Consider the following 21,806-nt stretch of genomic DNA (forward strand, 5'->3'; position numbering starts at 1 on the left):
GGCCAGACATAATTTGGGAGACTGTTGAGGATTTCCAATTGGCGAGAGTGAAACGATCAGAAGCATAGACGCCCCCCCACCCAAAAAAAAAGCCCCAAAAATCCCGGCCCTTCCTGCCGAGGCTCTTTTGGGCCTGGATCTGACGGGGCGGGCTATAGGGCCCATTCCATTTGTTCGGGCCGGCGAAGGCGATTCGGGTCCAGCATGGGAGGCCCGATATACCGGCGACGGCCCGCAGTGGTTATTACCATCGCATGATATTCTTCTCGCCTTCCGCTGTCGTTATCGTCGTTTGCTTCTCTGGGAAGCAAAGAAAGAAGCCTGAGGTCGGTTCGCAACTCTGTCGAAAACCTAACGTCGATTTTCTGCACCTACGAGGAAGCCTTGTCTTCGATCCGCTTCTCCATCCTCTCTCTCTCTCTCTCAACGCGGAGTCTCTCTCCTGCGATTGTCCGAACTGGTAAGCCTTCTCTCTTTGTCCGAATTGACTTGCCCTAAGCTCGATGGTCGTGGGCGGGCAGATTCCGTGTCGGTTCTCGAGGTTGTTGGTTTTCGAGGTTGTGGTTAGGATCCCCTTCTTGTTTTGAGGAGCTCCTCGTTGCTACGATCCTGCTCGGTGGTGCGTAATGGCGGAACTTTTGCTGCGTTTCGTGTTTTTGGGTATAGGGGTGAGGAGTGTCGGTTGCCTGGACTAGAGCGTTGTGGGCGGTGTTCGGTTTTAGTTGAGTGGGTCTTTCTTCTGGCCGGGCCTGCTTTGTGGTTTGAACTCGATCGGAAGCGACATTGCTTTCGAAGTTTTTAGATTTCGGCTCGAATTTGACGCTCGATGCCTCACACGGGAACGCGAATTCACTGTCCTTGTCGGAAAGTTTAATGCTTTATTGGTTTGACTCGATTGCTCTTTTTTTTTTGGGTCTGCTGTGGTATCTTGTGTGTGCTTCGCTTGGGCTAAGATTGTTGTGTTTTTGTGTGCTTTTCCCCGAGATGATGTTTATGTTCGGGTCCAACTCTCGTGTCTTGAGATGATCATTTACAGAACGGTTTGACATTTTTCTCAGAGATGGCGCCTAAACCTTTGACGACCGATGCTATTGCTCTTACGGAGAAGAAAATGGACATGACTCTAGGTGTGGCCAACAACGATTCCAAACTTAATGGTAATTGATTTTGACTTCAATGATATATGGTACTTATAATGGGCGTTGTGGTTTTGCAGATGAAATCATCAAAATGTCCAAGCCTGCAAATAAAGCCAAGAACTTTAGACCTTCTGTAAGTTACTTTTTTGTCTCCGGTTATAAGTTCTTACTCTAGAAAAACCAATGCTGGCTAGTTTGCTGCTCATGAAGTTCTTATTCCAAAATTAGAGTTCTGGTTAATTATGTCACTGTTCTTGTCGCAATAGAATAAAAACCAGAGAAATTTTAGAAATGCTGCCAATGAAAAATCCCTGAAGTTTCGACACTTCATGGACACAAGATCATCTGTTAGACAGGTTGGTAGACTTTCCTTCATTACTTTGTTGACTTGTTTCTTCTGCCTTTTATTCTAATCTTCTAATTCTCTTTAATACTTCTCGAAATCTGTATGTCTCCTGATTGGATTTTGTCACATTGTGAATGCAGGGAGCTCTTGCTTGGAAAAGATCAAATTTTCAACCAAACCATTTTCCTTTGGCAACTGAAGCTGCAAGAAAGGCTGGGGTCAATCCTTTTGGTGGAAGAGCTTTTAACCGCAATAGAATAGCTAATGCAAATAGGCCAAGGTATATTTTCATGCCTATGAATAGACTATTAAAGTGATGGTGTTGGTGATTGAAGTAAACTTGCTGTGATCCTTCTTATTTTGAACTAACACCATTGTTTATTTCCTTCTGCTGTAGGTAAAGCATGGTTTCTCTGAATAATAGCTCAAGTTCCATGTGCGTGGAAGTTATATTATGTATGAGTTTGTCTGAATGGACACCACCTTCCTTATAAGATGGATGATGGGATTGTCTTGGAAATGATTAGCTTGGGGCATTTTGGTGTTTCGGCTGTTTATTCTTTGTTTCCTTCCAGAATAATGCATGCAATATCGGCGTAGGTCTAGTTGTAGCTGCAATGTTCTGCTTTGCAGCTCGAAGCTCTACCTTCCTTAGTGAAGGGTATCCCTTTTAACCATGGAGCCTTCCAATTTGGAATGTGGGACAATTCATATGGCTGATTGACTGTGTTTTACTATATTCTTGGCCTCCAATGGTTGCAGCATCTTAGTCAAAGTTAAGGGACTGCATGACTTCTAAGTAAAACTGAGGAACTCTCATTTTCTGTGATTTTGTCAAAGGGCTCATATTTGGCATGTGTTTGTTTACAAAAGCATTCAGCTTTACATACAGTGTATTCAGATATGAAGACTGGAGACATCAGTAGATACTCCATGCTGGTAAAGGGATTCAGCATTCTCATGTATTTTTTATGGTCTTCCTTTGGATCAGCGCTCATCTTTAATGACTGCAGAGACCTGTAATTTGAACTAGTGCTTAAGTGTGGATTGAAATTGTTTACTTGATGCTCCATGATCTCGGTGTTGAATTCGGCTAATCTATGGGATTATACTTGCTAGAGATCTGCGATTAAGAATTTGAGCTTCAAGTATGTCTGAAGGCATTAAACTTATCTTCTGTATCAAACAGTATCACTTTCACGCAAGGGATGAGAGGCATCTGGATCCTAAAAGGGTGGAAGGGATATTACTGGTTTCATATGGTTTATGTGGGAGTTTCCTCATGAATAAGCTGTGACGCATCTGAAGTGATTTCGGAAAGTTCATTTGTTGAATGAAGGATGAGGAGACACGTTTTAGTTTTAGCTTGCGGAAAATAACCGAAGTAGATGCTCTTTTTTTGGCATTTTATGGAAAGTGCTTGATATCTAGTTTTGAGACTTTAGTCTGAAAATGGGGCTCATTGGAAAACTTCATATAGAGATTCTGGCATTGGAGTTATGGAGAATAAGGGGAGACGTTTGCCCATTTTGCAATCTTAAGGCTATACTCTACGGTCTACAGTTTAAAGCAAGTCAAGAAATTTGGTGTGCCTTTGAAGATATGTGCTTCTATTGGAATCCATGTAATTTGGTGTGCTTTTGAGGAAATTTGAGAAAACAAACAATCCATCAGCTGCGGATGATACTCTATTTAGGGTGATTGTCATGTCCCGGTCTGGTTTGTCCTTTCTTAACTTTGGTTGGTTTTTTTAATGTCCCTGATGGTAAGTACTTTAATGCTCTAATTTGTCTGGAGAAGTGATGGTCGCTGCTTAAGAGGAAGCAAGTAACCTTCTAGTTTTTCTCTTCAATCCGATTTTTCTCTATTCTGCAGGGCTGGAGCTGTGGTCAGTCAGAAGAGGATTGTAAATGGAGCTGTAGCTGCAAAGGTATGGAACCTTCTAATTCTAATAGGATTTTTTTTTTTTTTTGAATGTATTAATGGTTATAAGTGGTTAGATAGATGATGTGTAGTTGAACTGCAGCAGTCTTAGATAAAGCTATAGATGTAGATGTGTGATTATTAGTATACAGGAAATATTTTGTAGTCAGGCCTTTGCTTGATCAATTATAATGTGTAGTGATAGTGGTAACATGAGCTTTTTGTTTTCCAACATGGGCTAATTGATGCTACTTTATGGGCTCTCCTTTGTTCTTGTGCTTTTCGGAAAAATTGTAGTGTGTAATACGAGTGAAAGTGAACCATGGAGACTTCCTTCCCACTTGCATGGAAAAAAAAAATTTTGGGTTGTTTGCAAGGAATGCATTATGCTGATTAGAACTCAGGATTTGTTGGCTTTTTTTGTAAGTCTGTCTTGCACATTTTTTTAGCTTATTAAAGTTTCTTGGACAAATTATGACTGCGATGTTACATGCGTCTTCACATCCATCAGCTATTGATTGACATATGCCTTTGGTTTATTTGCAGCAGCAGAAAGAGAATGAAAGCAATGCAGGCGCCAAGCAGAGACCTAAGACACTGGATTCTCTGTTTGCTGATCTGAAGGAGCAGAGGATGAAGGCCGTGCCACGTCAGATCAATACAGTGCCTCGCCAGACCAATACAGTGCCACGTAATCAGGGTGGCCGCCCAATTCCCCCGTGGCACAGAGCTCGATTCAGAAACTAATCCGTGCCCCAGTCAAGTTGCAGCTGGAACAAAGTGCCGTTTTCCCAGAGCTCAATAGTGAAGACATGTTCTTGGTGCCGGTGTCTCCCTACACATCTATTTGTTGCTACCTTTCGGAACCTAGCAGTGCCCCAGCGGAAGTGTAGTTTTCATCGAGATGATTTGGTGTGGCCATAGTAGTGGCCATGTCTGTAAAAAGTCTTTACTCATTTTGGTTTTGCCGATTGACATGTCATTATCAACATTGATTAGGCAAAAGCTTGTGATGTTTCCTTTTTGCAGAAGCTGAACTCTTTCAATATTATAATATCTCGTGTTGGGTGAGATAATCTGCTGAAAATGTATGTTGCACGTATCACTTTTGGTGGAGGTGTCGCTCTAGACGGTCTCTTCATGCCGACAATAGGCGATTTCTACTTTTCAAAGGGAGGAGAAAGGGATTGAGGATTCGTGGAGTGAGCTTGAGTGTTGATTTGTGGCGACAATTCTCGATGGTCCCTTCAATTTCAATGAAGAAAGCTCCTTTGATGGGGATATATTATGTGTGATCTAATTAGAGTGGTAAAAAAATTATGAGAAATATTCTAATCTCTTTTGTCACGCGTTTGACGTCACGTCGTTATACGATTTATGAACACAGACAGTCGCACGATTTGTGGCTTGCTCGTGGCGTTGGCTTGGTTGGATCGTCGGGTAGTTTCAATATTTATCTTACGGTTCCATCTCCGGTGGTTGCCAGAGCAGTGGACCCATCTAAAGTGTAGGACGCTATGGTTCGAATCGAATGTTCCTCTTTTTGGTGAGAAATCTTCTTCTTGTTCTATAAGTTCTTGGAAGATGTCATTATCATCAACGTTGATTGACCCTTTCCATCTGTTTTACTCGTAAACAAAAGGAAATCCAAGAGCGTGACTTTGATGTCCCTTTCTTTAGAAGCGTTCGGTATGAGAAGTAGTACATCATGCATGCATAGTTATTTTTTTAGATAAGTGTAATAGAAGTCCTAAAACTTGTTAGAAAAATGCAATTGAGTCCTAAAACTTGTAAAAATGTCAATTAAGTCTTAAAACTTGTCAAATTGATTTAATTAAATCGTAAAATTAACACCGTCAAACTTATTAACGGAAAATGCTGACATGACACGAGATATGGCATTTAAAATGAATTTTCATTTTCCATGTGGCTTTTTAAATTATTTTTATTCAATATTAGATTTAAAAACTAAAAAAAAAAAAAACTAAAATTTATTTTAAAAAAATATTAAAAAAATAGAGAAATTGCAGCTCCTTCTCTGCCGCCACCCAACATCGGAGGGGCCGTCAATGGTTGCTTGCCTTGGGCAAAGGTGCTCGACGACCGTTCCGGCCCTTCCGGCGTTAGCGGCGGCGGCGGAAGTGCCTGCCTTTTTTATCCTTTTTTTTAATTGTTTTGTTTTTTAAATAAATTTTATCTTATCTTTTTTTATTTTTTAATCTAATTTGAATAAAAAATAGTTTAAATAAAAATTCATTTAAAATGCCACGTCGCATTTAATGTTAAAAAGTTTGACATGTTAACTGTAGGACTCAATTGAACTAATTTGACGAGTTTTATGGCTTGATTGCACTTTTTACAAGTTTTAGAACTCAATTGTATTTTCCTTACAAGTTTTAGAACTTCTATTATACTTACCCCTTATTTTTTTAATAAAAAAGGAGGTCGGATCAAACCCAAACTTCAATCTAAACAAGTTGGTGCTTCTTCAAGAAGACGTCACAATCATTTTTTTTTTTTTTCTTTTGGGGTCAAAAGCATCATAATCCTCACTCCCTGCGATGTTCGGTGGACTTTGAAACATTTTTGGCAAAACATACCGTCAGATTTTGATGTTTTTTTTTCAATACGACCGTAGTAGGCCGTAATAAATCCAAAAGCCGAGATAACTCATTCCATTACCACGATAATTGCTTTATTAAAAATTTAAGGCGACGTAATCAACAACCTGGGGGTGTAGCTCATATGGTAGAGCGCTCGCTTCGCATGCGAGAGGCACGGGGTTCGATTCCCCGCACCTCCATCATCTCCCACTTTTGGACCTCTTTTCCCCCTCTTTCCAAATCCACGGGAGCCTCTCGTTCGTTATCCGCAAACCGTCATTACACCTGCCATCGGCGCATCGCCCTCCCCTCCATTCTCGCCGTCGCCGCCGTCTTCTCCTCCTTCTTCTCGTCGCTGCCGTCGAAGTTCCGGAAATGACCTTGAGCTTGTGCTCGTGCTCCCCGTGCCTCTCTCGCTTCCCTCTCTCTTCCTCCGCCCTCCACCTCTCCCGATGCTCCCCCACCAACACCGCCCTGCTCTCCATCCTCCTCTGCGGCGGCGGCCACTCGGCAGCTCCCCGCCACCTCCGGGACTCGCCTTCTCCCTCCTCCGCCGTCTCCCGGCGCCCCTTCGAGAGCAGAGCTTCGCTGAGCGAGAGCGAGAGCGGCGTCGCCGGCGAGGAGTCGTCGTCGTCGTCCTCGGCCTCCACCTCGGCGATTTTGAGCGACGAGGTGGTCGGCGAAGCGTCCGGCGCTGGAGACGCTGACGAGGCGCTGCGGATCATCGCGGAGAAGGCCGGCGGGAGCGGCGGCGTGGTCGGCGTGTCTGATTGCTGCTCGATCATGAACGCGGCGCTCGAGCGCGGGAATGCCGAGCTGGCTCTGTCCGTGTTCTACGCCATGCGCTCGACTTTCGATCAAGGTCCGTCTTGTTATTCCATAGACATGGCGTTTCACGGTTATAATCTCTGAACTAAGTGTTCTTCGATAATCGCAACGTGTGAAGTTCTCAATGCTTTGTTGCAGTTGAATGTGAACGATTCTTTTTGCTGGTTGATGCTAGTGTCTTAACTGGAGTGAGGTGGAGGTCATTTGAACGTGTGACTGTGAAACTATTGTTAATATCTTGATGACGATGGCCAGGTCTAGGTGAAGACGGTGCTTATGTCGGCAGGTGGAGATGGTCCAGGCCCGACATGCGCGTATATTCGCTGTTAGTTCATGGTCTTGCGGCATCCCTAAGGGTTTCTGATGCTCTAAGTGTGATTGATATCATATGCCAAGTAGGGGTTTCTCCTGGCGTGGAGGTACAATCCTGATTTCTCTTGCTTTAAAATTTAAAATATGTTTTGGTTACGAATTGTGCAGCATTTGCCTTAAAAAACTTTTGCTTGGATAGTGGGCGGTAGTTTTCCTACTGACCCTGCACTTCCTGCAACCTTTTTTTTTGCTTTTAGCAGGTCCCTTTCGGGAAGGTTGTGAGATGTCCAAGTTGTATGATAGCTGTCGCCGTCGCGCAACCCCAAGATGGTATTCAAGTATGCTAACAAAGTTGAATTCTTAGTGTTGATTATGCCATTTTGTTATCAAAGATAACCTCGAGTTCTATAGCTTGTTCCAAGTATTACTTACTAAGCATGCCTAGATGTTAAGGTAGGCTTACTCCACTGTCAATGTGCTATGGAAATTTAGAATCAGATGATCATGGTGATTTAGGCTGTAAAATAATATACTTGCCATTTGTCACATGGTGTTCTTTTACTACTGTCTGTACTGCTACCTAGATAATGCAGAGTCACTGCTCAGCTTAAGGTAAGCTGTGATATCCTTTCAAAAGTTCAAAATATCGGTCTATGTACGAATGCTTGTCCAATTTTCCTGTTGAGTTCTTGTGTTGCTCTTTTGTTAGTGGGGTCATTTCGATCATCCACTCTCGTTTTCTTTCTTGTAGTGTTGATGAATGACCAAGAGGTGGATGCAATTTTACTAATAAGAGACTTGTTGATGGGTTTATAGAATGTTGTACCCTGATGGAGTCTAATAACTGACTCTGGTGATGAGCATCTTGACCTTGAGAGTCTAGTTCTATTTGCTTGTCAGCTTTAAGATAACTTATTCACTTTTAATGTCAAGTGATCATAAAACATTCTACTATGATAATATCTTATTTGGAACCTGCTTCTGCAGATTGTTTCCTGTGCCGCCTGCCGTTACAAGTACGAGCTAGTTTCGGGTGACATTATTAGCATTGAGTCTGAAGAGATCAGGTCGGTATATCTATTGTTCTTGTAAAATTAATGTAATATAACTCAAGCAAATCCTGCATCTCTAGGGTATACACATATCTTCTGTCATTTAATATTTTCTCATTTGATTGGCCATATGATAGCTTCTAATCATAAGCTAGACCTGTTGTCATTAGCAGCCAATAAATTCCTAGTTGATCACTTATATTATTCTGTGTGGTGTTGATCCCTGGATATTCACTTCTTCTAAGGTTCTCCTCCTGCCGAACGCAGCATGGATGTTCCAGCATGGAAACGGGGGCTAAGATTTCTGAATTTAACAAAGCAAACTATTCCTGCTGCAGTTCACTCTGTTGTGGTATGTTCACTTTACTATGACCTAGGAGGTATGCGGTTTGTACGATCTCACACTATGATGAGAACTTTTTGAATAACAGAGATATTCTAAAACACTGGCACTACTTTGCGGTCAGATTGTGTAGTTTGGTATAGTAAGCGCTCCTGCTGGGCCCAAAAGAAGTTTTGCATCAGCACTGAAAGCTATCTGGTTATCCTGATAAATACAATTAAATTGGGACCTTAATCAATTAGCAAAAATTGCTATTCACTCGATTTTTATGTTTCTCCAGAAGCACTTGGGGTAATTCTTTTTTCCTTTCTGCTCTAACAAGCTGGAAGAAGTTCCATCTTCCCATTGATACAATAGCATATTAAAATGCTTTGCAGACATGAATAACCTCATTTGAAGCTGAAATTGCAACTTTCTTTCTTTTTTTTAATTACCTGATAGGGACTTCTGTGCACATTCAATTTTTAGGTACAGACCCCTTCTGGCGTGGCACGCACTCACCGGTTTGCCACTGAAACAGCAACTCTTCCTGCTCAGGCAGGAGAGAGAGTAACAATGGCTTTAGCAGCTCCATTAAATGTTTACCGGGAGGTGGGTCCATTAAAGTTTAGCCCAAAGGCTCCCAACTTCTACCCTGGTGAGCCTATGTGCCTCACAAACCACAAAGATGGAAGGGAATCACTACTTTTAAGAGCACCTGCCAAAGACAGAAATTCATCATTGTTCAATCCATCTGTTCTTTTTCCACTTCTGGCTGTGCTGGCCACTGGAGATGCTGCATCTGGATTGATTGATCCCAGCTTGCCTCAGCTCCTTTCAGTCGGTGCTGTTGCATTTCTCACAGTTGGGGCTACTTTAAATTTGCTGGTTTTTCCCCAATTAAGCAGAGTAAGCATGTTTCTCATATTGTTGGATGTAATAAATGCAAGTGGACTTCGCATATTCCGTGCAGTTATATTTATGAATTACTTTTTCAGCGACATTTTCCTATTTTGCTCTTTTCTTGACATCAATAATTCCTATTCTAATTGAAATTTAACTCAACAAATTCTAAACATATCTTCGGTTCTTATTAGTTGATCTCACAGAAACTTGTAATTTTTTTTTTCTTTCTATGCTTGATATCAGAAATTTTCATATTCTATAAAACAAGGTAATATGGAGTCCATGTTTTGTCAAATTGAATCGTGAAAATGGTTACTTCTCATTATTCCCATGAAACATTTTGGAGAATGCAGGATATTCTTGTGTGATGTCATCATAATCTGAATTACTTCACATGTTTACTTTGATATCTATACTCACAATCCGAAGCCCATATGCAGCATGAATTTATTTATCAAAGCCAATCAACCTCCCTTTCTGGATCTGTTAGACAAGCTCAGACTTTCTTTTAGGCACTAATTACCAAGAAGTAGAAGCCATATGTATCACTTTTTAGCTTTGAATCTGCCTTTAACATTAGCTTATTCTACGCATATATAGTTATCCATTATTTCATTTTTCAGCTACCCCAGCGATCAGTCGATGCAACTGCAATCAAACAGCAGCTTCTGTCTCAATATGCCGTTCTCCAGTCTCGCATCAAAGATCTGAAAGAAGCTGCTGAAAAAGAGGTATGATCCTTCAGATGCGGTGACCATTTTGCGCAGATAAAATGTAACCTCCTCCCTTCTGAGCCCGGCACTGGAGATGGGGGTGGGTTAAACCCGAAATATAATGTCAACTCTCCCCTTTGTTGGAAACCCCTGTTTCAGATTGCGTCCATTCCACCGTTACCTGGTATTTGACTGTCAAAAGTAACATTTTAGCTCTAAACCATCCGGTTGTGGCATTCTTTTACTCCGCAAAGTCAATTAAAGATTTTTCACAGAAAGGCCTGCCTCTTCACCCTCTATTCTGAATATACCTAGAGACATTCCCCAGTTTTGATTAATTCCATGTTTATTAATATTCACGTGGGAAACTAAAAAGTCCTGATTACTATGAGGTAGCCTCTTAACCAGCATTGGGAAGTGTGGATTCATTTTTATGGATAGTAGATATGTAGTTCTTTGGCAATTAAAGAAAGGATCACTCAGCAACACGATCTTTTGAAATCTTGAATGAAGAGAATCTCATACCTGAATTTGCTGCCAGTTACTTCAAACTGATTAGCAGTTAAATGCTTCACCTGGAACTCTAATCATCATTTTTTTCACTTTGCAGTGATTTGTGACAGTTCACTTAGAAACTTTAGACTATTTACTTTGCATTTTTTTTTATAATGAAATGGCAAGATGGTGAGAAGTTTCAGAACAGCGTGCATCTATGTAGGTATGGATGTTAGCTCGCATTTGTCAACTTGAGAACAAGATTTATGCTGTTGGAGAACCATCTTACCGGTAAAACTCTTTAGAATGCATCCTCTGCTTAGCTCATTCTCATTTGCATGTTTCATAGTATTGTTTCTCTGTTGATATGTGGAGGCGTTGTATGCTTCTTTCCTGGACACGAATTTATATGAAACTGCTGTCTTTTTAGGGCACGGAAAAGTAGAGTAAAAAGGGTGCGAGAAGGCCTGGAAAACTCATTGAGGGGACGGATTGAATTAATTGAAAGTTATGCTAGAGTATGACTTGGAAAACCTTATCTCAACAGTCTCTTGCCCCCTAATTTGAGCCTACATACATGCTTTAAATTAACTAGAGTATCGTGTTTACTGTGTGTGGTTGTCAGATATCTTCAATGATTGAAATTGAGGTAGAACTGGACTCTGATGTTCTGGCAGCTGAAGCAGCAAGCAACGTGGTTTGTTTTTCGGATTTTGTGATCTTTCCTGACCATCTTTGATGCATAAGATAAACTAGCTCACTTATCTCTGTTCACAGGAAAGTGTTGCTGAACAAATACAGCAGATAATGGAGATAGAAAAACTTGAAGAGGCATGTTCTCGTTACTCTGAATTTATTCTTTCTCATAACAAACTGAGATGGGGAAATTGACAAATAATCTGGTACAGGGTAGAGGTATAGATTGATTGTTGAGATTGAAGACTTCACTTACATCAGAGACTATTTCTTGGATTGACACTTAAATGGCATTTGTCTTGTTCCAAATCTGAAAAATGAAGGGGGCCAGAAAGGAAGCGACTCCACCACATGGCAATCACAAAATTGACATACATTAGTCTTTCCTTCAGATAGTTTTTATCATTCAATAGAACCTCTTAAAATAACATTCCGTGTTGTGCAATACTATATCATCTCATTGTCACATGTAAATACTACTTATTTTGCAAAATCTGTTTAGCTGAGCGATAGTATTAATTATATGCTAAGTTCACACTCATAATTTTACAAATATGTTATGTGACTGGTGGAGACATTGCATGCCTAACAAAATAATGATATATAAATCACCACTGCCTTATGATAACATTCAATTAGTCATTAATCAATGGCTGCTAGCTGACATTTCAATTATGAACAGCATGTATACCGAAAAATGTCAACGAGTAATTCTCTCCTCTTTTCTTGCAGAAATGGAGGCTACAAGCTGAAGCAAATGATGAAGCTGAAAGACTCCTCAGTTCCCAACCCGTAGTTACAGAACAGGATTAAATTATAAATAACTGCTTACGCAATTTTGGCATGGAATTTCGTCTACCTGCTTCATGATCTTTTGCCAGATCATTCAACCGTCAGCAGGCGATCTTCTTTGATGTTGTAGGGTGGTACACGGCGTGCTGAACGGTCAGTCTTTCCATAAAATGACAACACTGGTCGCAAAATCGGAATCCTTTACCAGTTTTGGGGGAAAAAATGACCCGAAGTTGGCACTTCTTATGCACGGTAATTTCACAAGATTCGGCTCCTTTGTAACCCAGTCCAGGCTAAGGAGGCTGTGTTCTTGGATAGTTCTTCTGTTGTTACAGTCAATTTGAATCTCTTTTCTCCTCATCAATGCTGTTCCACAAAGAACAAAAAGCTTCTCTCTAAGAAAGAGAGCTCTTGCTTAATGCTTTCAATGTTGAAAATCATGGAATTGCCTCCGTGACCGTGACACTGTTGCAAGATAAATACTGTATCAGTACATGTATGATGTTTATAGGTGCCTCTCATTTAGTTACATACCAGAATAGAAGGCCCGAATTTTTTTTTCCAAAACAGTCCTATTGCGCCAAGCTAGCATAGTCTGTCCATCTCCACCGAACTAATTGTGGTTATGTTGACTGCTAAGTATCATCACACTCTGAAGTTAGTTGATGTGGAACAATCATTCCAGTTTATATCTGAAACTGTGGTTTTTTTTTTTTTTCTTAATATTATATTCCATTGTTAGTTTTGAAAAAGATGGCGAATCTTAAGTTTTTTTAATACCTTTCCACCTCCTTTTCACGTGGTATGTAGAGACAAGTAGGAAACGTCAAAGGAGCGTCTTAATTTTGTTTCTCTGCTCTTGCTTTTTCTTGTGAATCTCGAAGTAACGTGCGTCATGCTTTTTTCTGCAGTCTGTTCACGCAAGGAAAGCCTTTTTAGCTGGTGGCCTTATCTTGTGTTTGTACGACTACTAGAAAGATTGACTGAGGCTCTCTTTCGCCAAAGGATGAAGCTTAAGTCGTTTGAACGTATTACTTTCGTACGGTGTTAACTGGAAAGTTTCACATTATATAACAGTTCGTTGTAATGGATCTAATCTGATTCTGTTTCTTTGGTCTGGATGCGTGAAAGTATCCGGAATAACAATTCCCTCACGCTACTTACCATTTCAATGTGATTCTTTTCTATTTCAAAATCTTCCAAACATAAGAAAAGATATAGCCATATTTTTCCTAAATCACTAACAAAAGAGGCACATATTATGTGTGCAAGGGAAAAAAAAAAGCTAATAAAGAATAAAGTTGTGACTTGATTCTCTTAGGAAAAGAATTTAGGTAGTTATAGAATGAAAATGATTGTATATGAACTTAGGGACTTTTGAAATCCAATAAAATTTATATAGTTGATATTAAATTGTCAATTTTACTCTTTGTTTGGCATTTCACTGTAATTTGATATTCATAATACGTGACTAACCTTTTAGGTAAAGTCTCTCTTTTAGAAAGGTTCCTAGAGGGTATCCCAAAAAAGATTATGTGACTTTCACCCCATTCTATCCAAAGGGTATGTTGAGTCGTGTTCGACCATCCTCACGATCTATTTCCTCATTGATTTTGAAACATTTTAATTGAGCGGAGTCGCAAGATTCCCAACTTATTTTTACCTTTCTATTTAAGGCAATCATTACGAGGAAGAAAGCGAATAGGACTCGAACCCGAAACAGTTTTGATCTCATTCTCGACAGAGAGATTAAATACCCATGGGCAAGAAGACCCCGGGTGATGAATTACTTTCTGTCCACAAGAAAACGAAGTTAAAGTTCATGTGATGTCTCTCGTGAGTAGTAATGGGTCCACGACATTAACATTTGTCGTCACTTAAAAGTGCATATGATTCGCCAGTAGCGAGTCTCATAAAACTATAAAACCCATCATTTGATTTCCCACCTTTCTTTGTACTTTAATCAGTCGCTTTCAAATCCTTGTAATCATATGCAGAGCACCAGAAAATAAAATAATAAAAATTAAAATCGAACAATTAAATAAAAATGGAAATTACTCAGAACATATGCATTACGTGGATGGATATCCATCGTCTCGACCCATTTCTGCTTTGTTTAGTAACGCCACGTCATTGCCAAATAAGAGGACAAATAAATTATAAGTCGGAATATATATTTTTTTTCTCTTTTTAGTGTTGTCCTCGGGAAGAACAAACACCTGTGCTGCGTGATTCGGGAATAAAAGTTACTGGACTTTCTGAAAATAAATGATATCCTGCTGCTACTCTTCGGAAAAAGTTAAATTGGATGATCATATATCACGTGAATCCAAATAATTTGAAGCATCTATGGGATCGCATTCCATTTTTAGGGACCACCAATTTCAAAACCGATTTTCCATCTCTTTAGTAAAGAAGGTGATCAATATTTAGTGATTCATTGCCGAATTTACTCCAATTCAATACTATTTTCAATATTAAAACGTTTTTTAGTATAAGATTTTGAGTCTTGAGTATTTGCCATTTCACTGAAAGCATATCTCATCAAATATCATCTATGTTCTTTCTATAAAGATATAAACTAAACATCATTTCTATTGAATTATTATTAGTATGTTTGGTTTTGATATGCGCATAAGTCAAAGGGTCGTGATTATATATATCGCGAGAACATTCTAAAGAAGAAATATCACTATCCAAATGACTCGAAAACTGAATTCACATTGGACGGGGTAATTGTCATTGTTTATGGACCCGAACCCGGGTGCGCTTAGGTTTCATCGAGACTAATCTAGGAGATTATTACATCGGGGGCCGCACGATCCAAGTCACGTAAAACCTAATCGCGTACCTGGTATCACTTTTCGCTAGATGAACAGGAATCTCATGGTCACGTGGAGGCGTGCTCCGTCATCGTCGCCAATCAAAAAGCACAACTTAAAAAAAGGGCAAGAGAGCATTTCTGCCTTTTTTTTTTGTTCGAAATCCTCTTTCAAATCAAATCCTCTCTGCTTCTCTCTGCTTCTCTCTCTCTCCATCTCTTTCAACGCTCCGTCGCGCAATCTGCAATTATTCTCTCATCTATTGAGAGCGCCTCTCTCTCTCTCTCTCCGCCCCCTATAAATGGCCGCCTCTTTCCGGGTTTCCCTCCATCCCCTTGTCTGATCGGGCGCAAACCCCTTCCTCGTCCCTCGCCCTCGTACCAAGTTTGAATTTTTTTCTTTTTCCTCCGGTGCCCGGGCTTCCTCCTAGCCGCCTTCCCGTTCGGGGGTCGTCGGCGGCGGCGGCATGGCGGCGCAGCCCAGCGTCCTCGTCACCGGCGGCTGCGGGTACATTGGGAGCCACACCGTGCTCCAGCTCCTGCTCGGCGGCTTCCGGGCCACCGTCGTCGACAACCTGGACAACTCCTCGGAAATCGCCGTCCGGAGAGTCAGGGAGCTCGCCGGCGAGTACGGCCCTAACCTCGACTTCCACAAGGTTCGCATAAAGCCCTGCCCTGGTTGGAGATAAAAAAACGGTTTTTTTTTTTTATTTGGTGAAGTTCTCGCGTGCGGTTTTCGGAGGCTGGTGGTGGCAAAATTTTCGCTTGCTTTTGTTCTTGTCGGACGGAGTGATGATTACTTGAATTTGGAGTTTAATGCTTTTTATAGGCTCTTTTTGAAGTTATACTTTCGTCGTGTGGTGTGATTGTAAATTCGTCGTTGGATACGTACGTTGGTGGCCTCTGATTATCGGCCTTTGACAGCATATAAATATGTTATTGAAACTTATTGCCCCACCGGAATTTCTGAAAAAGATAGGAGAAAAAAAAGGGTAATTGTTATGTGATTGTTTAAGTGCTGATTACTGCCAGTCGACTTGTACACTTTTTTCACTCTTGCTTGAAAGCTGCAGTTTTATGGTGCTGGAGCCCGGGATTAAAAATTGTTTCATATTGTTTTGAGTCATGAAAGATTCGGATTAATGTTGAACACCTGTGATGGCTATTCTGGTCAAGTCCCTTTGTGAGTTCGTTTGGTTTCCGTTCTAGGACTGAGATGATTTGTCTTAACGGAGCCCGTTTGCACTGGCCTTGTCATGTTGGGATTGACATATTTCTGCTATGGCCTTGACATTAGTGTATATGCCTTCACTTGCAGATGGACCTTCGTGACAGACCAGCCCTCGAGGAACTATTCGCCTCGACAAAGTAAAGCCTGTCGTTTCTATTGCTCGTTTGACAGTAATTTTCAACTCTTAGGGACAAATGTTCTGCTTCTGTCGGCCCGTGACTGGATTCAGTTCTCTTTCCCAATAGAAAGCTCCTCTTAGCACAGAACATATCAGCAGACAAGTGATGTCCACTATTTTCGTGCAAAACTAATATTTTACTTTGGAAAGACTTTTTCTTTGCATTGTCTACTAACAGAGTGGATCATTTTGACACCGAAGTTAGCACAGAACATATAAGCAGACAAGTGATGTCCACTACTTTCGTGCAAAACTAATATTTTACCTTGGAAAGACTTTTTCTTTTCATTGTCTACTAACCAATTGGATCATTTTGATACAGTAGTTTTAACTTCTTACCATGACATTGTTGTTGGACGATTTCATTTCTGAGAATCTGATGATTCATGTCAAGAATGAAGATCATTCTGAAAATTTAGTCATAAGTGTGTTCAACTCATGTGCTTTAATGCATTGTTCTTCCTTTTACTCCTTATTTTAATCTTGCGAACATTCCTTAACTGTCTTGTCCTTTAAATCTTGCAGGTTTGATGCTGTCATACACTTTGCTGGATTGAAAGCAGTCGGCGAAAGTGTACAGAAACCGCTGCTTTATTATGATAACAATCTTATTGGGACAATTACTTTACTAGAAGTGATGGCTTCCCATGAATGTAAAAAGGTATATGCAATACAAATGAGAAAGATAGGGGTCAATTCCTATAGCCATGGAGGAATTTACTTACAAGATTCCAACTTGCTAAGATTATTACCAACTGCTGTAGGGGATCTGTTGGCTATTTTACTAGAGAACGAGTTAACTTATTGAGGCTGACATATAATAGACCTTTAATCTCGACAAGTGATCTTGTAGATCTTAGTATATACATGTATTAAAAAGTTGCTATTTGTTATCCGTAACCCATGTCATTGGCCAGGTTTATTGGACTGCCATGTCAAAAATAGCATAACATGAGGTGGGCCCCACATGCATGCATGCTCCATAGCAGTTTCTTGTTTGTTGAGTTTCTCCAGATTCTCAGCTGTTTGTTCATTTTAAGTGTAATTTACACTGTAATCACTTATCTACTTCCTTTCTAACCATGTGCTAACAAGTGGCAAAGCCTTGCTAATTCCTTCATTACAGTGTCTCTGTCCTCTTTCTTAAAACTGAAACATTAGCCTCTGGAAAGTTCTGAGGACAAGTGATAGGTTTTCAATGACTCGTCCATTTGGAGTTTTATATAGGGAATTTGTGCAGTAAACTTATAATTGTGACATTGCTTTACTCTTTTTTTCTTTTTTTTTTGGTTTGTTGGTTATTACTAAGGTTTGCCATGAACCAGTAAAGAAAAGGAGAGTAATCTCCCCAGCCGTAAGAAAATCGACCATTTGATGTTTCTTATGGATTTTTATCTTCCTCCATAGCACTGTCCTAAATGTCAATCCTTCTTCTGCCAGTGTTCTGTGAAGGTTCTTCTGCAACTGGTGTTACTTAGTACAGAGAGAAGGACCCAACTGATGTTTATGTCATATGTTTTCTTTGTACCAGCTTGTTTTCTCGTCATCTGCTACAGTTTATGGCTGGCCTAAGGAGGTCCCATGCACGGAGGAGTTTCCCCTTTGTGCTACGAATCCATATGGACGAACCAAGGTTTGTATTGCTTTTTTCCTCATTCAATATCTGGTGCTTTATATTGATCAGCGCCTGGCCAATTTTCTTTAAGCAAAAATGACATTTTAAATCCTGACTTGTAAGCTCTACTACATATTATTTATATAAAGTGATGCTCAGTCACTCTGCCATTTGACTGACAGAAACCTTTTCCTTCGTTGTTGTATTCTGTTTTTAGCTAATTATCGAAGATATTTGTCGTGATGTCTACCGAGCGGATTCTGAGTGGAAAATCATATTGCTGAGATACTTCAATCCCGTGGGTGCATATCCCAGTGGCTACATTGGTGAGGATCCTCGTGGTATTCCAAACAATCTCATGCCATATGTGCAGCAAGTTGCTGTTGGCAGGCGACCTGCCCTGACGGTTTTTGGAAATGACTATGCAACAGTAGATGGTACAGGGGTATGTCTTTTACTCTGGAAAGTCCAGTTACAGAGATGGTGAATAATTGCATTATACTTTCTGTGATGGACTGGCACTTTGCATGTCTTACTGATTGTGGAGTTAAAAGATTGTGATTTTGGGCTTGCTGTGATGCATATTCTTATTTTATAGTCTTGCCATGGCTTGTTGTTTCCAATTTTAGGTCCGCGATTACATCCATGTGGTTGACTTAGCAGATGGACATATAGCAGCATTACGCAAACTCGATGAATCTAATGTCGGTATGTCATCTGATGCTTTCACTCTATGTTGGTTAATTGCAAAACTACCCATCCTTGGTTCTTCTTAGATCACGGGAAGGGATAAATCTGCCTGTGTTATTTCAATTTCTGATGTATTATGAATTGTGGATATTTTCTCCTGATATTCATCACAAATTGATCTATGGAAACAATGAATGTGCATTTGACGACTTGATCATCCGTGCTGGAGAAGCATTTGTCTGCTCATGTGTGTTTTGACAATAGTCAGACAGTGAAGTCATGTCTGTTTTCATCTGCAGTGATCTTTTTAGACATTGCGCTAAATATTGTTGTCTATGTACTATATTAATTGTTTCAAGTGTACTTATTGGCAAAATAATTTAGTGTGCTAGTTTGTAACCCACCGCTCAGAACCTGGTTGGAGGGAGTTTCCTCCGACCAGTGATGAAAGAGAGCATAGCTCTTCTATATTATCTTTCGATAGTTAATGAGGAACTTTTGGAAGCACAGCTTGATAATGTGTTTATGATCGGCATCTATTCACAGGTTGTGAAGTGTACAACTTAGGAACAGGTAAAGGAACGTCAGTTTTGGAGATGGTTGCTGCATTTGAGAAGGCATCTGGAAAGGTACTTTTTTCATCTAAGCTCTGGTGTAGTACTCCTTAACTGAATTTCTTGCACTTGCTGCCTTGCGCTAAAGCATGCCGAAAGAAGACAGATTGCATATGCCAGAAAAATTTACTTTCCGCGCTTATTGACCAAATTCACCTACTTAGCATTCGACTGACTCGACAACGAAGTCAACTACTTTTTTTTGGTGTATCTGTCCTGTGGAAGGTTCTGAAGTTTTTATCTTTAGCCTTGATCAAGTGGTTGACTTTCACTGTAAAGTTTCTGATTATTCCTCATAACAAATTCGTTCTGGGAGATTTTTTAGTTTGGGAAAGATGACTCAAAGCCACTAAAAATTACCATTTGAGACTGGAGGGAGATGACTGGCGACATGTGAAAATGTTACCAGAGTGCATGTGGCACTTACTCGATCATCTCTTGTGTAATAGCGTGTGGATTACTTTTTTTTCCAGGAAATTCCTCTTGTAATGGCTGGAAGAAGACCTGGCGATGCGGAAATTGTGTATGCTTCGACAGAGAAAGCTGAGCGCGAATTGAATTGGAAGTAAGGGCCGATTCATCTGACCAGTATATAATTTAACGTTCTGCACTACATGACTGAAACACATTGCATTGTTTATGCTACTAGCCTCACTTTCATAAGAATTGCGCTTCTCATTAACCCTGTGTCATCTAATGTTAAAAATCAGTATTGATTCTGATTTTTGTATGTTAATTGTCTATGCAGGGCAAAGTATGGGATTGAAGAGATGTGTAGGGATCAATGGAACTGGGCCAGCCAAAACCCTTATGGCTATGGATCTCCTGAGACGTCAGATTGAAAGCCGAAATTACTCATATGACCTGCTTTTTAGATTTACTTTGGACGTTTACCCTAGAGACCTTTGGAGGTAGATTCTTCCCATTGTATCTGCAGAATCATTAACCAACGAAGGATGCATTGTTCCTTTTCACCTACATCTCAAGTTCAGTTGGCTGTATAGTCTATTGAACAAACTTGACAAAATTGATGTACTTTGATATTTATGGGGGGAAAAGCGCAGTACGTACTTCTAATGCTATCTTATGGCATCATGCATTCTCGTGGCTGGCTTTCGCTCTCTTGACCATTGTCATGTTCTAGCAGGAGCAAATTGGTGTAGCTCACGCATGAGTTTTTCAAATGAAGGTTCGAACCTGGTCCTGTACGCTGTTTTTAACGTTCCACCTGATGGAAACAGAGTTTCCTCATCAGATTTCTCTTTTTCTTGGTTCTTCTTTGTATGAGGAATGACTGATGTCAATCTTTTAAAGTGAACATTGCCATGGAAGAATGGTATGCAACTGTTGGTACAATAGCAAGACTTCTCGTGGAGAAAAATGGAGTTCCTTTGCAAAGTAACAAAGCCACAGTTCTTCAGCTTGTCCTCTACTGCTTTTCTTTCTCTCGCAAAGCTCAAGTGACCAATCTGATTTCATGTGTGAATTTGAATTTGATTCTTTCGTGGGATATATGGGGACCGGTTCACTTACTATTCTATAGATCAGGTGAGTCCAAAATGACTCTGGAAGGAAGGGCTTAGGAAAAGCTTCTTATGGAAAACATCAGGTGATCCTAAGACAAATTCCCTTCGTTTCATAGGCGTTGCGGATTTCTGTAGCGGGCTTAGCGGGCTTCTGGTTTCCGTCACGATTTGCTTACAAGACACGCAATGGAGCGCGTTAGTGTCCGATCCGAACTGTGTTTAGGGCCGGCATTCTCAACACGATACATTTGCAGCTAATTGATGCCCGCAAAATCCTCCCCATTTCGCATGAAACAAATGCATCTAGACATGCGTAATACTCTACGTGACGAATAGTCTACTCCTTATCCCACCGACTCCACATGATCTTCACTGGCCTTTTAAGTTTCTTTATTAAGCACCGCCATGGCCAATCTTCTGAGCCCCACATGACTAACGGAGATCAGGTCAACCGTGGCTGACACTTGGAAGTCCATACTCGTTTCTCAGCTTCCTAGCATCTTCATTCATGCCAACACCCACAAAATTACTGATGAAGGGATGCATCTTCCATTAAAAAAATAGGGAAAATTGTCCAAAAAGTTTTAGGTCTATTGCATTAATACCTATTTAGTTCTAAGCTTTTTAATCGGATCGATTGATAGCATAAATCTTTTGCATTTCTGTTAATTAAGTTCATCCGACTAATTTTGTTCAGAAATTACTAATGTTGACGCAGTTGTCTTACATGGTGCAACCAATGTAGGATGATTAGTGATAACATAGACAACATTTTACAAATCTTTAATATTTTTATGATTTTTTTATTGTCATTTTTTTCACTATCTAGCCACAAGGGTCAAGCCCTTGCTTGCGATTGATGATGACTTAGGCAAGGACCACAACCCTCATCGGTCACAATAAAAATAAAAAATAAAAAAAAAAGAGGAGGAAAAAATAGTAAAAAAGTCAAAAGAAATATTAAGAAATAAAAATTTATTTTTATCAATATTGGCCGTGTCACA

At 40.3% G+C, this 21,806-nt stretch overlaps 3 protein-coding genes and 1 non-coding gene across 8 annotated transcripts; all 4 read left to right on the forward strand.

Moving 5' to 3' along the window:
• Nucleotides 1-271: 271 nt before the first annotated feature.
• On the forward strand, nucleotides 272-4,484 carry LOC104441661. 2 transcript variants are annotated; one of them, XM_010054836.3, is made up of 7 exons: nucleotides 272-460; nucleotides 1,059-1,127; nucleotides 1,217-1,272; nucleotides 1,406-1,495; nucleotides 1,626-1,765; nucleotides 3,361-3,415; nucleotides 3,958-4,484. In XM_010054836.3, the coding sequence occupies exons 2-7, from the start codon at nucleotides 1,061-1,063 to the stop codon at nucleotides 4,153-4,155; spliced, it is 606 nt and encodes a 201-aa protein (XP_010053138.2). In that variant the 5' UTR covers nucleotides 272-460; nucleotides 1,059-1,060; the 3' UTR covers nucleotides 4,156-4,484. The 2 variants fall into 2 exon arrangements, with proteins under 2 accessions (XP_010053138.2, XP_010053136.2); XM_010054834.3 differs by having other exon boundaries at nucleotides 273-460; nucleotides 3,955-4,484.
• A 1,654-nt stretch (nucleotides 4,485-6,138) lies between these two features.
• Nucleotides 6,139-6,211, forward strand: TRNAA-CGC. The gene has a single exon. It is a non-coding gene; the product is annotated as a tRNA-Ala (tRNA).
• A 5-nt stretch (nucleotides 6,212-6,216) lies between these two features.
• Nucleotides 6,217-13,286, forward strand: LOC104441662. 4 transcript variants are annotated; one of them, XR_005550218.1, is made up of 13 exons: nucleotides 6,244-6,873; nucleotides 7,095-7,258; nucleotides 7,409-7,489; nucleotides 8,139-8,218; nucleotides 8,471-8,555; nucleotides 9,015-9,434; nucleotides 10,055-10,162; nucleotides 10,863-10,930; nucleotides 11,070-11,157; nucleotides 11,265-11,336; nucleotides 11,417-11,470; nucleotides 12,068-12,379; nucleotides 13,039-13,286. XR_005550218.1 is itself a non-coding variant. In XM_039310588.1 (12 exons), exons 1-12 carry the CDS (start codon nucleotides 6,387-6,389, stop codon nucleotides 12,146-12,148), a joined length of 1,788 nt encoding a protein of 595 aa, XP_039166522.1. In that variant the 5' UTR covers nucleotides 6,244-6,386; the 3' UTR covers nucleotides 12,149-12,806. The 4 variants fall into 4 exon arrangements, 2 of the variants coding, with proteins under 2 accessions (XP_039166522.1, XP_010053139.2); XM_039310588.1 differs by lacking the exon at nucleotides 13,039-13,286 and having other exon boundaries at nucleotides 12,068-12,806; XM_010054837.3 differs by lacking the exon at nucleotides 13,039-13,286 and having other exon boundaries at nucleotides 6,246-6,873; nucleotides 7,412-7,489; nucleotides 12,068-12,806.
• A 1,834-nt stretch (nucleotides 13,287-15,120) lies between these two features.
• On the forward strand, nucleotides 15,121-20,385 carry LOC104441663 (UDP-glucose 4-epimerase GEPI48). Its single transcript, XM_010054838.3, has 9 exons — nucleotides 15,121-15,604; nucleotides 16,267-16,316; nucleotides 16,883-17,018; nucleotides 17,889-17,990; nucleotides 18,190-18,417; nucleotides 18,602-18,680; nucleotides 19,209-19,291; nucleotides 19,750-19,841; nucleotides 20,025-20,385. The coding sequence occupies exons 1-9, from the start codon at nucleotides 15,416-15,418 to the stop codon at nucleotides 20,116-20,118; spliced, it is 1,053 nt and encodes a 350-aa protein (XP_010053140.2). The 5' UTR covers nucleotides 15,121-15,415; the 3' UTR covers nucleotides 20,119-20,385.
• The last annotated feature ends 1,421 nt before the right edge of the window (nucleotides 20,386-21,806 follow it).

This window comes from Eucalyptus grandis, chromosome 4, assembly GCF_016545825.1.
Source record: "Eucalyptus grandis isolate ANBG69807.140 chromosome 4, ASM1654582v1, whole genome shotgun sequence".
Lineage (NCBI taxonomy): Eukaryota > Viridiplantae > Streptophyta > Magnoliopsida > Myrtales > Myrtaceae > Eucalyptus > Eucalyptus grandis.

Excerpts from the sequence above, each read along its gene's own strand:
- LOC104441661 (XM_010054834.3), top strand. The coding sequence starts at position 1,061 with ATGGCGCCTAAACCTTTGACGACCGATGCTATTGCTCTTACGGAGAAG. Across the intron at positions 1,128-1,216 it reads GAAAATGGACATGACTCTAG|ATGAAATCATCAAAATGTCC; the intron begins GTGTGGCCAACA and ends GTGGTTTTGCAG. Across the intron at positions 1,766-3,360 it reads GCTAATGCAAATAGGCCAAG|GGCTGGAGCTGTGGTCAGTC; the intron begins GTATATTTTCAT and ends TCTATTCTGCAG.
- LOC104441662 (XM_039310588.1), top strand. The coding sequence starts at position 6,387 with ATGACCTTGAGCTTGTGCTCGTGCTCCCCGTGCCTCTCTCGCTTCCCT. Across the intron at positions 7,259-7,408 it reads GGGTTTCTCCTGGCGTGGAG|CAGGTCCCTTTCGGGAAGGT; the intron begins GTACAATCCTGA and ends TTTTGCTTTTAG. Across the intron at positions 9,435-10,054 it reads TTTTTCCCCAATTAAGCAGA|CTACCCCAGCGATCAGTCGA; the intron begins GTAAGCATGTTT and ends TTCATTTTTCAG.
- LOC104441663 (XM_010054838.3), top strand. The coding sequence starts at position 15,416 with ATGGCGGCGCAGCCCAGCGTCCTCGTCACCGGCGGCTGCGGGTACATT. Across the intron at positions 18,418-18,601 it reads CAACAGTAGATGGTACAGGG|GTCCGCGATTACATCCATGT; the intron begins GTATGTCTTTTA and ends TTCCAATTTTAG. Across the intron at positions 19,292-19,749 it reads TTGAGAAGGCATCTGGAAAG|GAAATTCCTCTTGTAATGGC; the intron begins GTACTTTTTTCA and ends TTTTTTTTCCAG.